The sequence below is a fragment of the Aricia agestis genome, chromosome 3 (genome assembly GCF_905147365.1).
Source record: "Aricia agestis chromosome 3, ilAriAges1.1, whole genome shotgun sequence".
NCBI classification, from domain to species: Eukaryota; Metazoa; Arthropoda; class Insecta; order Lepidoptera; family Lycaenidae; genus Aricia; species Aricia agestis.
This window is the reverse complement of record NC_056408.1, coordinates 3,178,470-3,190,925: the sequence shown is the minus strand read 5'-3', so window position 1 is coordinate 3,190,925 and position 12,456 is coordinate 3,178,470. Positions and strand designations below refer to the sequence as shown.

Genomic DNA, 12,456 nt, shown 5'->3' with positions numbered 1-12,456 from the left:
GACGAGTCGGCGCATGAGTACCGAAAACTATTCCACCTCAATTTTTTTATGCGATCCTCTTCAAATTGCCCTCCTGATGATAAAAATGCATGTTGCCAGGGCGCAACCCGGTGCCATATTGTTTAAACAAACATTGTTTAAACAATTGCAAGGAATTGTTATTTTTCAACCGAACAAATTTTTTTTATATTCTTTATTAAAATACCAATAAAAAAGGTCCTATGACTTTTTACGATAAAGTTAATATTTTTAAAGATATGAATTTTTAAAGGTTCAAAAAACCTCAAACTTGGGTACTTTCGACCGATGAAAAATATATTTTAAAAAATAATAATATCAAAGTAATATACTTATATTTTTTAATTCTATATGCAATAGTTAATAATATTGTGAATAGAGATTTCAAAAAATTTCATTTTTTATATCTTTTTTTTATCTTAGCAAAAGTAGACAAAAAATTGAGTTTTTTGTATGGGAGCCCCCCTTAAACAATTACTTTATTTTAATTTTATTATTAATTATTAAAGTACAAATATAATTAAGGATTTCGTGAAATTTTCAAGTGCCTCGCTGTTACTATTATTGATTACGAGCAAAAAAGGCCAAAAAATCACGTTTCTTGTATGGGAACCCCCCTTAAATATTAACTTTATTTTATTTTTAGTATTTGTTCTTATAGCGGCAACAGACATACACAATCTGTAAAAATGTCAGAAGTCTAGCTATAGCGGTTCTTGAGATACAGCCTGGAGACATATAGACAAACAGGCAGACGGACAGACAACGAAGTCTTAGTAAACCCTATTATTAAGACTATATATATATATATATATATATATATATATATATATATATATATATATATATATATATATATATATATATATATATATATATATATATATATATATATATATATATATATATATATATATATATATATATATATATAGAATTGCTCGTTTAAAGATATAAGATAAGCTTTGGGTTAATTGTAAATCATCGTAATCATTAACACATTACTATTTTATTCGATTCTATCCGCAATATTGGTTGCGCTGAAATTACATTGTCGTGCAAAAATCGTTAATTTTTCGGGATAAATTTTCAATACTTACTAAAACTTATATAATCGGACAGATACACAAACAGGCAATATACTTTATCATTTTGTTATATCAGTATAGATTTTATCTCATTTCTCTGAATACAGCCCTGGAAATAACCGTCTTATGACGGTGATCTCGGTAAATTGAATTACAATAATTAGGATCAAGTACTCATTTCATTTTCAACCTCAGAGCTCCTAAATTGTTCAGCTTAGACATAAATCCTCATTTTCAGCGACAATAAATTAAAACTTTGACAAAAAGGAAAAAGCTTTGGCTGAATGCAAACTTGCAATTTTCATAATTAATTTTTATGTTAGTAATTAGTATTGTAGCTGGGATAGAAAAACTATTTACTAGTATTCACTATAATACTGAATGAATAGCCATAATAAACAAGGTATCCAGATTCCAAATGCCGATTCTCACGATTGTAGTGTAAGTATGTATTAGCACGGACGTAAAAAAATACGGACGTAACCTTGTCTAATCACGAGTGAAGCATAGTTATGGCCGAGTGAAGCATAGTGCAGGATGTGTGCGTGTCATTGGCGCCGTCACTCAATGTACAATGACAGCGGGTTGTAGTACCTAGTTGCGTGTGTGAGTGTCGGTCACGTGTACAATAAACGAAATTGTCGTTAAAAAACCTACGAGGTGAAGCATGCAGCTTCACCTCTTTATAGTGTAATGCTACGTCCGTATTTTTTTACGTCCGTGTGTATTAGGTCCAAACGATAAGAACGAATGAATCTGCCCTTAGCTAAAATGCCAGCATTGAATGTATGGGATTTGACACAAGGCATCGCAGTGGCATGTAGTTTGCTACACCTTTAACTTCTAATCTTTTTTTTAATTCCAATAATGAAAACGTGGCTCCGCGACCGTACTATACAACTTATGACCGGATTCAGATAATATTATATTAAATGACTACTTAACTTTAAGGCCCAGTAGTCCCTAAAATTAGCAGGTCGATGTCTGTCAGTACGAATATCGACGTTAATGACATTAAAATAACATTCATATCAGCGCGCCTTGTACAGTGGCTGTTACGCGCTCGCCGCGTGCCTTGATAATAGAAAATAGGAGTAAAAACCTTTTGTTTTTAGTATTACACAAATCAAATATATCAAATCGTTTACGTTAGGTTACGGCACACATATACTTACATTTTTTGTTTTTTCTAGAAAGTGTGTAATTTAGCCATAAAATGATTTAATTATGAAAAACAGCGTTATAACAGCCATCTTTGAGATTTTTTTCTATCGAGCAGAAATTTTCTCAATTTTAAAACGGTACTTATTTTATACTTACTTAAATAATGACATTTCCTTTACTAAAACGTGTTTTAAAAAACCCATTTTACGTAGTTGCACAACCACAGCGCCTTAATTTGTCTAACTCCACATTAAAGTTAATTATAATCATTGTTCATCTCTGAGTGCGGTTGATACTGGCAACACTCACGAAATCACCAGGCAAGTTGACAGAGGCGACTCCAATGCTCTTGAGCGTGTTGAGATCCACCCCGGTGTCCCAGGTCTCCACCGCAGCAGGTGCGGGAGACATGGACGACCATTGCTCGGAGAAGTAGTCCGCCTGGAGGATAAGTCTTTACTCTTTAGCCAGATTGCCTTTACGATGACGAAGTTCACGGGGATAATATTATGCAAGTCATTAATAAGACGGAAAAGCTTAAAGCCCTTGGTTATTCAGGAATTGTTTTTAAGATAAAATCATGACAGATTTAAAATCAGTTTTAATCACATAAGATACTGCGACACTAACTAAACAAGCCTATAACAAGTTGTTTCTTTCATTCAATAAAGGAGAAGTCGTTTTGGCTAACTATAATAGTTTATAACATAGACCATAGCCTGTCGCAACTGCCCTCAAGTAAAAATGCTTACCTCTGGCTTATAAGTCTTGACGGCCTCATGCTGCTGCTGTAAATACTGTGTGTAGTTTGTGCCGATATCAGCTATCTCTGCCTCGCTGACCACACCTTCTGACACCAGCTTGTTAGCGTACATGTCTGGTATGCTCCTGGGGTAGAAGATGAAAAGATGATATTATGCATAACAATATCTGAATAAGTGACCACAAAGTCGCTAATATCATATTTATTTTATGATAAGGAATAAGAGCGAACCACACTGTTTCGTTGCAGTGCATTGCGTTGTTGAAATTAAAATCGTTAATAAGATTTGGCAACACGCAACGACATAATACACGAAAAGGTTACAATAATTACCGACAGCTCTTTATCTTCTGTCCGTCGTCCCGACTGCAGTATTTGCTGTAACTGCGAGCCGCGCTAATCCGTTATCTTTGCTAAGTTTCTCTAAATATCCTGTCCCGCTTTCTATCTCCCTTTCTTTCCATCTCTATTGCTCTTACTTACCTCCTGCTGTGGATGACCTTGTAGACGAGGGGGTTGGTGAAGGTGGGGTCGTCCATCTCGTTGTGCTGCCAGCGCCGTAAGCAGTTGTAGTCTATGAACACGTCCTTGCGGAACTTCCGCTGGTAGGTATTCACTCTCTCTCTCACTCACCTCCTGCTGTGGATGACCTTGTAGACAAGGGGGTTGGTGAAGGTGGGGTCGTCCATCTCGTTGTGCTGCCAGCGCCGTAAGCAGTTGTAGTCTATGAACACGTCCTTGCGGAACTTCCGCTGGTAGGTATTCACTCTCTCTCTCACTCACCTCCTGCTGTGGATGACCTTGTAGACAAGGGGGTTGGTGAAGGTGGGGTCGTCCATCTCGTTGTGCTGCCAGCGCCGTAAGCAGTTGTAGTCTATGAACACGTCCTTGCGGAACTTCCGCTGGTAGGTATTCACTCTCTCTCACTCACCTCCTGCTGTGGATGACCTTGTAGACAAGGGGGTTGGTGAAGGTGGGGTCGTCCATCTCGTTGTGCCCCCAGCGCCGGAAGCAGTTGTAGTCTATGAACACGTCCTTGCGGAACTTCCGCTGGTATTCGAAGGCTATGCGGGTCGCTTTTAGGACAAGCTGGAATATGAAGTACGTTTTAGGCGTGTACCTATTGGTTCTACAATTTAACCTTAACTCAGCTAGCTGTTGGATCCGGTCCGTCTCCTATTAAAGAGTAGTAGTTTCTAATTGGTCAGAAGCGTTTGACGTTTATCATCTCATGAGAACAACGTTTTGTAGGAAACGTACTGGATATAACAAAGAACGCTGATCTAGATTATTGAACTAGGTCCTCATAACGTGTGCGTAAAAACGAAATATCAATATTTTCGTGTGAGATTGAAAGAAACAAGCTCTATCTTAAGCCTACAACTCCACTATGTCACTGCTTTCATACAATTAGTTGATGGCTTCTTACCTCTGGATGATCACCGTTGACGTGTATGACGGGCACAGAGATGGACTTGGCGAGGTCGGTGACGTAGCGACACGTGCGGCTGCGGTGCGCAGGCAGAGTGAAGCCTATCTGTGAAAAAAAAAGAATTAAGATCCAAGTCACGTGGTATAATCTAAGTGACATAGACCGAGCACTTTAGGATCGTTCGCCAAAAATGGAGAGGCAATCGGTAATCGGTGCATATGCATAATATCTACCAAACATCAATAACGTATAGCTGCCCATTACAGACGAGTGTTATCATTAATACCATTACCAAAGTTTCGGTTAAGTCTTGCGTTGAGTGTTGGTCTTGCTTAGTCAGTCTTAATATTGGTGTTGTTCCTGCTTGGTCTTTTGCAAGACCAAGGCCAATTTTGCTCATCACTATCCAAAAGTTCTGATAGACCTACAGCAGGCATTTGCCGAGATGTTGAATGTCATACCTGATTGTTGGTGACCACATGTATGGAGCCGCCGACGTGGTAGTGCGGTACTTGTGACAGCATCAGCAGCTCCTGGTTTATACCCTGACCGGTAAACGCCGCATCGCCGTGAATCTATCGAAAAAAAGTAATAAGTTTAAAAAGTCAAAATACCAAATTAAAAAAAAATGCTGCTCTTATCACCAGCAGCGTAGCTACCGCCATATCTGCCGTATCAATTAGGTATACAATGACCCGGCCCCCAACGTGAATTTTAAGCATAGTTTTTTCTTTTGTAAGAATCTTCCTAGAGGGCCTCCAAGCGTCAAATCCATCACCCTTCCTTTTGGCTTCGCCTGGCATAATGTTTTTTTTTGTATAATTTGAATAATATCAGAAACTGAGAAACCATCAAATGGAAGTTACCTGAATGTTGAGCACTTTATCACCGAACCTAGATGATGGGTCGTCGGAATAGTCTCCTTCCTTTATCTGAAGCTGCTTCGATCTCGCCTTACCCATCGCTACTGGGTTACCTGCCTAGAATGAAGAGTGATTAAATGGTATCATCGGCATATTAAGTATCATCCCGTCTTGACCAATACCCACATCGATTTTTATTATGCCAAATGATTTTAGTTCCAATTCCACTTGTGTGATTAAGGCACTTTACACTTTACATTCAAGACTTGTTTCATATCAGTAAGATTAAGATTATCCAAAAATGTGCTTACCTCCAAATGCGAAGGGTTGTTGATCATGGACAGTCTCACTTTCTTTCCGTCGACGGTTATATCAGTTGAAGCACCTGAAAGTTATAAGTTCTTTATTTTGTAACTTGTACTTCTCAAAAACAAACTGGTTAAAGGAACATAACTCACAAAAAATCTAAGTATTATGTGTTTCTATTATTAAGTACACCAATTATTATCCGTGACCCCCTCAAAATCTCTTCCATGATTTATTATGTCATGAAGGTGCAAAGTTAATTTCTGCGGGCTGTACTGGGCCTATAGCCGAGACTTTTTATTTATCGCTTCTTTACTTAATTAATCGCTGATCAAAATGTGCGGAATTGACGACTCAAACGTCAACGTTCATTAATATTATGAATTATGAGTTATGACTCATAATATTAACGAACGCTTTTGTCAATTCCATACATTCTGATGGACGATTCTATAAAGAAGCGATAAAGAAAAAGTCTTGGTTAAAGGGCCTGTGGTACAACATGACTCACTGAAATGCAGAGCGATGTCGCAGGCGGCTTTGACGTCGGGCGGGAACTCCGGCTGGCCGGTGAACTTGTGGAAGATCTTGACGGGCGGACAGTTGAGCAGGCCCGTCAGCACGTTCAGCTTGCCCCGGTGAGCCATGATGACGGTTATGTACTCCATTTGTTCTGGAAGGTTTGTGAAGGTTTTAGGACCTGTTTCACCACTTACTGATAAGCTATCCACCACTTAACTTGACAGATAGAGTATGGAGAATCTGTCAAAAGTTGGGGATAGTCTATCCGGCACTTTATCAGGAAGTGGTGAAACAGACCCAGAGTATGGAGAATCAGTCAAATAAGTTATGAATAGCCTATTCGGCACTTTATCAGGAAGTGGTGAAACAGGCCCTAAGGATATTAAGGACCTTGTGTCTCCACTTACTGATAAGTGCCGTATAGGGTATCTAGCAGATAGAGTATGGAGTTTCTGTCAGATAAGTTGTGGATAGCCTATCAAGCACTTGTCAGTAAGTGGTGAAATAGTTCCTTAGACTGGCTGGGAATTATTGCGCGAAAAGATTGTCCAGTGATCGTATGGAAAGTTATAGCCCGGGCGCGCACTAGCGGCCAGGTCGCGGTGGCCATCGAAAGTATGGTGTGGCCGCTGGTCGCGTTGCGGCCCGGGCCAGGTGCGCGCGGTCTATGGCGGTTTCATACTAAGGTATGTATCTCGATGGCCGCCGCGGCGTGGCCGCTAGTGCGCGCCCGGCCATATAGTCACTTACTATTTTATGCCAACATTTAAAGTAGAAACAACAGGTAAGACCCGCGGTTGAGCTTAAAAGTAAAAGCGTTATCGCAATTCGTACAACAGCGTCTCAGAACAGCGTACTTCAATGTTTCTTCTGAAATAGGTCAAGTACGAGGGCTGCTATTTATGTATCCGGAATTAAAAAAGAAACAAACATATATCATTTAATATGGTTTTATTGCTTTTCAAAATATTCGCCGCGATGATCGACACACTTTTGCATACGCTGGAACCAATTTTCATAGCACTTTTTCCATTCTGATTGAGGTATCTCCAAAACGTGCATTTTGAACGCATCAACAGCCTCTTCGCGGCTCGAAAAACGTTGACCACGTAATTTGTTCTTCGCGTATGGAAATAAAAAGAAATCGTTAGGTGCCAAATCAGGGCTGTACGGCGGATGACCAGTCAATTCGATCTTTTGACCCTCCAAAAACTGAGTTGTTTCAGCTGAGGTGTGACAGCTAGCATTGTCGTGATGTAATATGATTCTGCGTTGTCGGTTGTCCTTTCTTATTTCTTCAAAGACTTCTGGTAAACAAATGGTCGTATACCATTCAGAATTAACCGTTTTACGATTTTCTAATGGCACTGTAGCCACATGTCCATTAATTCCAAAAAAACAGGCGACCATTTGCTTCAAAGTACTTTTTGCACGAGTAACTTTTGTTGGTTTCGGCTCATCTTGGAACACCCACACCGTTGACTGTTGTTTAGTTTCGGGGTCATATGCATAGATCCAAGATTCATCACCTGTGTAGATATTATAAACGGCTTTTGACGTACCACGGTTGTATTTTTTTATCATTTTTTTGCACCAATCGACACGAGCCCGTTTTTGATCGATTGTCAAGTTGTGCGGAATCCAACGCGAACATATTTTTTTTACAGCCAAATGTTCGTGTAATATCTTATGTATGCTCGTCATACTTATGCCTAAGGACGCCTCTATCTCGCGATATGTAACATGACGATCACGCATTATTAGTTCCCGCACAGCATCTATATTTTGTGGGACAACAGCTGTTTTTGGGCGACCTTCTTTATTTTCATCCGTGAGCATAGACCGCCCACGATTAAACTCACTGTACCAGTGATAAACAGTGGTTTTTGATGGTGCTTCATCTCCAAAAGTTGCGGTGAGTTGAATAAAGCACTGTTGTTGATTTAGCCCACGCCGAAAATCGTAGTAAATCATTGCACGAAAATGTTCACGCGTTAAATCCATGGCAAATGAAGACACGCAATTTTCAAAATTGATTCAATTTTCCAATGGAAAAATAATTGACAGTCACATGAAACAAAATGTATTCTTCAACCAAAGAGTTCTATTTTCAAATGTTGTAATTACTTTTTAAATATTGTTCTTGTAAGTGGCCAGTTCCGGATACATAAATAGCAGCCCTCGTATTTCAAGCCAGAAAGAAATAGGCAACATGTATTATGAGTTGACTAGATCAAAATGCGAGGTTTTAATTTCTATTATTCTGATAATGCTTTGGTAGACCATTTAAGAGAAAATTCTCCTTACTTTTTTTTTTTAATGAAATAAGGGGGCAAACGAGCAAACGGGTCACCTGATGGAAAGCAACTTCCGTCGCCCATGGACACTCGCAGCATCAGAAGAGCTGCAAGTGCGTTGCCGGCCTTTTAAGAGGGAATAGGATAATAGGGGAGGGTAGGGAAGGGAATAGGGTAGGGGTTAGGGGATTGGGCCTCCGGTAAACTCACGCAAGCGCTGTTTCACGCCGGTTTTCTGTGAGAACGTGGTATTTATCCGGTCGAGCCGGCCCATTCGTGCCGAAGCATGGCTCTCCCACGTATAATTACTTTTCAAACATCGACTTAGTTTTATTTTACTTTACACGCTAACATCCAAAATCCAAATAACGATAAAACTTTTATCGCAAACCCGTCATACCAAGCACTGGAACTAGGAGAGTCCTTCACCATTTTGTACAAAAGTTTCATTGAAAACAATATTCAATTTGAAGGCTTTGATAAACGATCCTTTTCCACACCAGCGGCCGGTCGCACATCGATCAAATAGTTTTGTTCCCAATTGTTTTATCGAATATTGGACAAAAATATAATATTTAGTGCTTTTTTTTTTGCTTTTGAAAATCTGAAAAGCGATCCATCCAAACATGGGTTGTAAATAATATGGTCTTTCGACAGGAAGTGAAATTCTACTAACTAAATAAGGCCTTAAAAAGACTATACAAACAGCTAAATAATTTTAAAGTTACTCAGATCTAAAACCTATAGCTTTTATCAAAACTACCAAATAATATTGACGGTATTGGCCTTCGTTACTTTAATAAATCAGTAGCTTAGGTACAAAAATCTGCCTTTCTTGACATCACGATTGGATAAAACAGTCATAGACTACTACAACAGACCTGCGGGGCTAAAATGGTCGCTTTGAAGAATCATGATATGAATCATTATGATTCATTTTTCTAAAATCGCAATATGCAACTCTGCTTGCAATTCATTTCTGTATTTTTGTACTGATTTGACATTTGTCAGTTTGACAGTTTTGACAATTCATTTGCTGAATTGATTGAGAGGAATTGCTAAATGTGCCATTTTAGCCCCGCTGCTGTAGTCAGCCGTATTAGAGCGTGGAGAAGAACGTCAGCATGGACTCCGCCCCCTTCCCGCTGTATCTCTTCAGGGCGGGGAACTTGGTGGTCATGAACTTGTCCCACGCCTGCGACAGCAAACATCATAGAACAGACCTGCTGTAGTCAGCCGGAACAGCGTGGAGAAGAACGTCAGCATGGACTCCGCCCCCTCCCCGCTGTATCTCTTCACGGCGGGGAACTTGGTGGTCATGAACTTGTCCCACGCCTGCGACAGCAAACATCATAGAACAGACCTGCTATAGTCAGCCGGAACAGCGTGGAGAAGAACGTCAGCATGGACTCCGCCCCCTCCCCGCTGTATCTCTTCACGGCGGGGAACTTGGTGGTCATGAACTTGTCCCACGCCTGCGACTGCAGCAGGTCCTTCAGAATCTCCCGCTGTCGGTCAGTGCTGATGACGTCATTGTCGCTCTCCACGCGGTGCGCGAACCACTCGCGCTCGGCGTCTGACTGGATGATAAATGTTACGTTATAACTTATAATATACCGTACACAGGAAAAACTTTAATTGCATGAGTATTAGGCTGGCGTACAAGATTAAAAGTCTAAAGAGTCAACGCAACAAGACTCAATCGTATAATATTATCATCTCTAAATAGTATAAAACAAAGTCGCTTTCCGCTGTCTGTATGTATGTATGTATGCTTAGATCTTTAAAACTACTCAACGGATTTTGATGCAGTTTTTTTTAATAGATTGAGTGTTTCAATAGGAAGGTTTATATGTATAACATATGCATAATATGGTAGAGAAACACTGATAATTTTAGAGGTTTCTAATGTTATGTCGTAAATAAATTCATTTTTTTGCGTTTATATTGCAAACGCTGGCTAAACCCTACGAGATAGATCAAAATAATGTACTACAGTATTGTACACCTTAATAAGGTAAACAAAAAAGTCCGCGATGGTATATGTCTATTTCTTAGGGATAACTCACAATAGCCATTTTTGTTCTTTACTTTTTACGAAAAATAATGGCTTATTTACGAAGCGATTTTAACAATTTACAACATTAACCCTTATCCAAATAAACATGTTTGGAAGCTAAGACATTAAATGTAGATTATAATTGTCTTTTACACTATACAATTTCGATCAATACTTTAGAAGTTTTCAAACGTATAAACTTACGCGGAATCAAAAAATATGTCGCGCGGCGGCGGCCGAGGGACATAGCGGTTACGGCGGAACCGGCCGGGGGCTCTCATAAGCTTCGGGCTTATGTTATTGTAGTAGATAGTGTATTTCGTCATTGTGTGGTTGTGCAGACGGTAACGCAGAGGAGCAACCACAGCGCTTTCTTTCAGATATTTATTGTTTCTGGTTCTTTGGTTTCTGAATTGTCGATAAAAATATATTTGACTTGGTTAGAAAAACGGACTTTTGTTTTTGCTTTGCGATTGGGTTATTTGTTGCTTTGTGGGTATTACTATACGATCATGCCTGGAAGACGTCGTCGTTCGAACATAGGTCGTAGTACAGTGAATGCCAAAAGAGCACGTTCAGCAAGAGATGAAGAATCGTCAACGGAACGTGAGACTCGCCTCAGCCAGAATAGTGATAGAAATCGGATACAGAGAGAAAGAGAATCGTCTGTAGAGCTTGAGGCTCGCCTCAGTCGGAAAAATGATAGAATTCGGATACAGAGAGAAAGAGAATCGTCTGTAGAGCGTGAGGCTTGCCTCAGCCAGAATAGTGATAGAAATCGAATACAGAGAGAAAGAGAATCGTCTGTTGAGCGTGAGGCTCGCCTCAGCCAGAATAGTGATAGAAATCGAATACAGAGAGAAAGAGAATCATCTGTAGAGCATGAGGCTCGCCTCAGCCAGGATAGGGATAGGCATCGAATACAGAGAGCAAGAAAATCATCCACACAGACACATAGCAACACCGAACAAAACGAACAACCAAACAGCCACAGACCCGAGAGAGTAACTAATTCATGGGTAAATAAAGAATCTCTAAATAGTATAAAACAAAGTCGCTTTCCGCTGTCTGTATGTATGTATGTATGCTTAGATCTTTAAAACTACTCAACGGATTTTGATGCAGTTTTTTTTAATAGATTGAGTGTTTCAATAGGAAGGTTTATATGTATAACATATGCATAATATGGTAGAGAAACACTGATAATTTTAGAGGTTTCTAATGTTATGTCGTAAATAAATTCATTTTTTTGCGTTTATATTGCAAACGCTGGCTAAACCCTACGAGATAGATCAAAATAATGTACTACAGTATTGTACACCTTAATAAGGTAAACAAAAAAGTCCGCGATGGTATATGTCTATTTCTTAGGGATAACTCACAATAGCCATTTTTGTTCTTTACTTTTTACGAAAAATAATGGCTTATTTACGAAGCGATTTTAACAATTTACAACATTAACCCTTATCCAAATAAACATGTTTGGAAGCTAAGACATTAAATGTAGATTATAATTGTCTTTTACACTATACAATTTCGATCAATACTTTAGAAGTTTTCAAACGTATAAACTTACGCGGAATCAAAAAATATGTCGCGCGGCGGCGGCCGAGGGACATAGCGGTTACGGCGGAACCGGCCGGGGGCTCTCATAAGCTTCGGGCTTATGTTATTGTAGTAGATAGTGTATTTCGTCATTGTGTGGTTGTGCAGACGGTAACGCAGAGGAGCAACCACAGCGCTTTCTTTCAGATATTTATTGTTTCTGGTTCTTTGGTTTCTGAATTGTCGATAAAAATATATTTGACTTGGTTAGAAAAACGGACTTTTGTTTTTGCTTTGCGATTGGGTTATTTGTTGCTTTGTGGGTATTACTATACGATCATGCCTGGAAGACGTCGTCGTTCGAACATAGGTCGTAGTACAGTGAATGCCAAAAGAGCA

General features: G+C 39.5%; 1 protein-coding gene across 1 annotated transcript in view; it reads right to left on the bottom strand.

The window, feature by feature from the left end:
* The window catches only part of LOC121725338 (probable 2-oxoglutarate dehydrogenase E1 component DHKTD1 homolog, mitochondrial), a 39,464-nt gene that overhangs the window by 12,752 nt on the left and 14,256 nt on the right, over positions 1-12,456 (bottom strand). Inside the window, exons 4-13 of the mRNA XM_042112229.1 lie at positions 9,929-10,033; positions 9,677-9,788; positions 6,146-6,307; positions 5,640-5,713; positions 5,332-5,445; positions 4,927-5,040; positions 4,463-4,570; positions 3,965-4,122; positions 3,023-3,158; positions 2,580-2,711 (exon numbers count right to left, since the gene is read on the bottom strand). Coding sequence (XP_041968163.1) covers positions 2,580-2,711; positions 3,023-3,158; positions 3,965-4,122; positions 4,463-4,570; positions 4,927-5,040; positions 5,332-5,445; positions 5,640-5,713; positions 6,146-6,307; positions 9,677-9,788; positions 9,929-10,033 — 1,215 coding nt within the window. The remainder of the gene's footprint in view (positions 1-2,579; positions 2,712-3,022; positions 3,159-3,964; positions 4,123-4,462; positions 4,571-4,926; positions 5,041-5,331; positions 5,446-5,639; positions 5,714-6,145; positions 6,308-9,676; positions 9,789-9,928; positions 10,034-12,456) is intronic.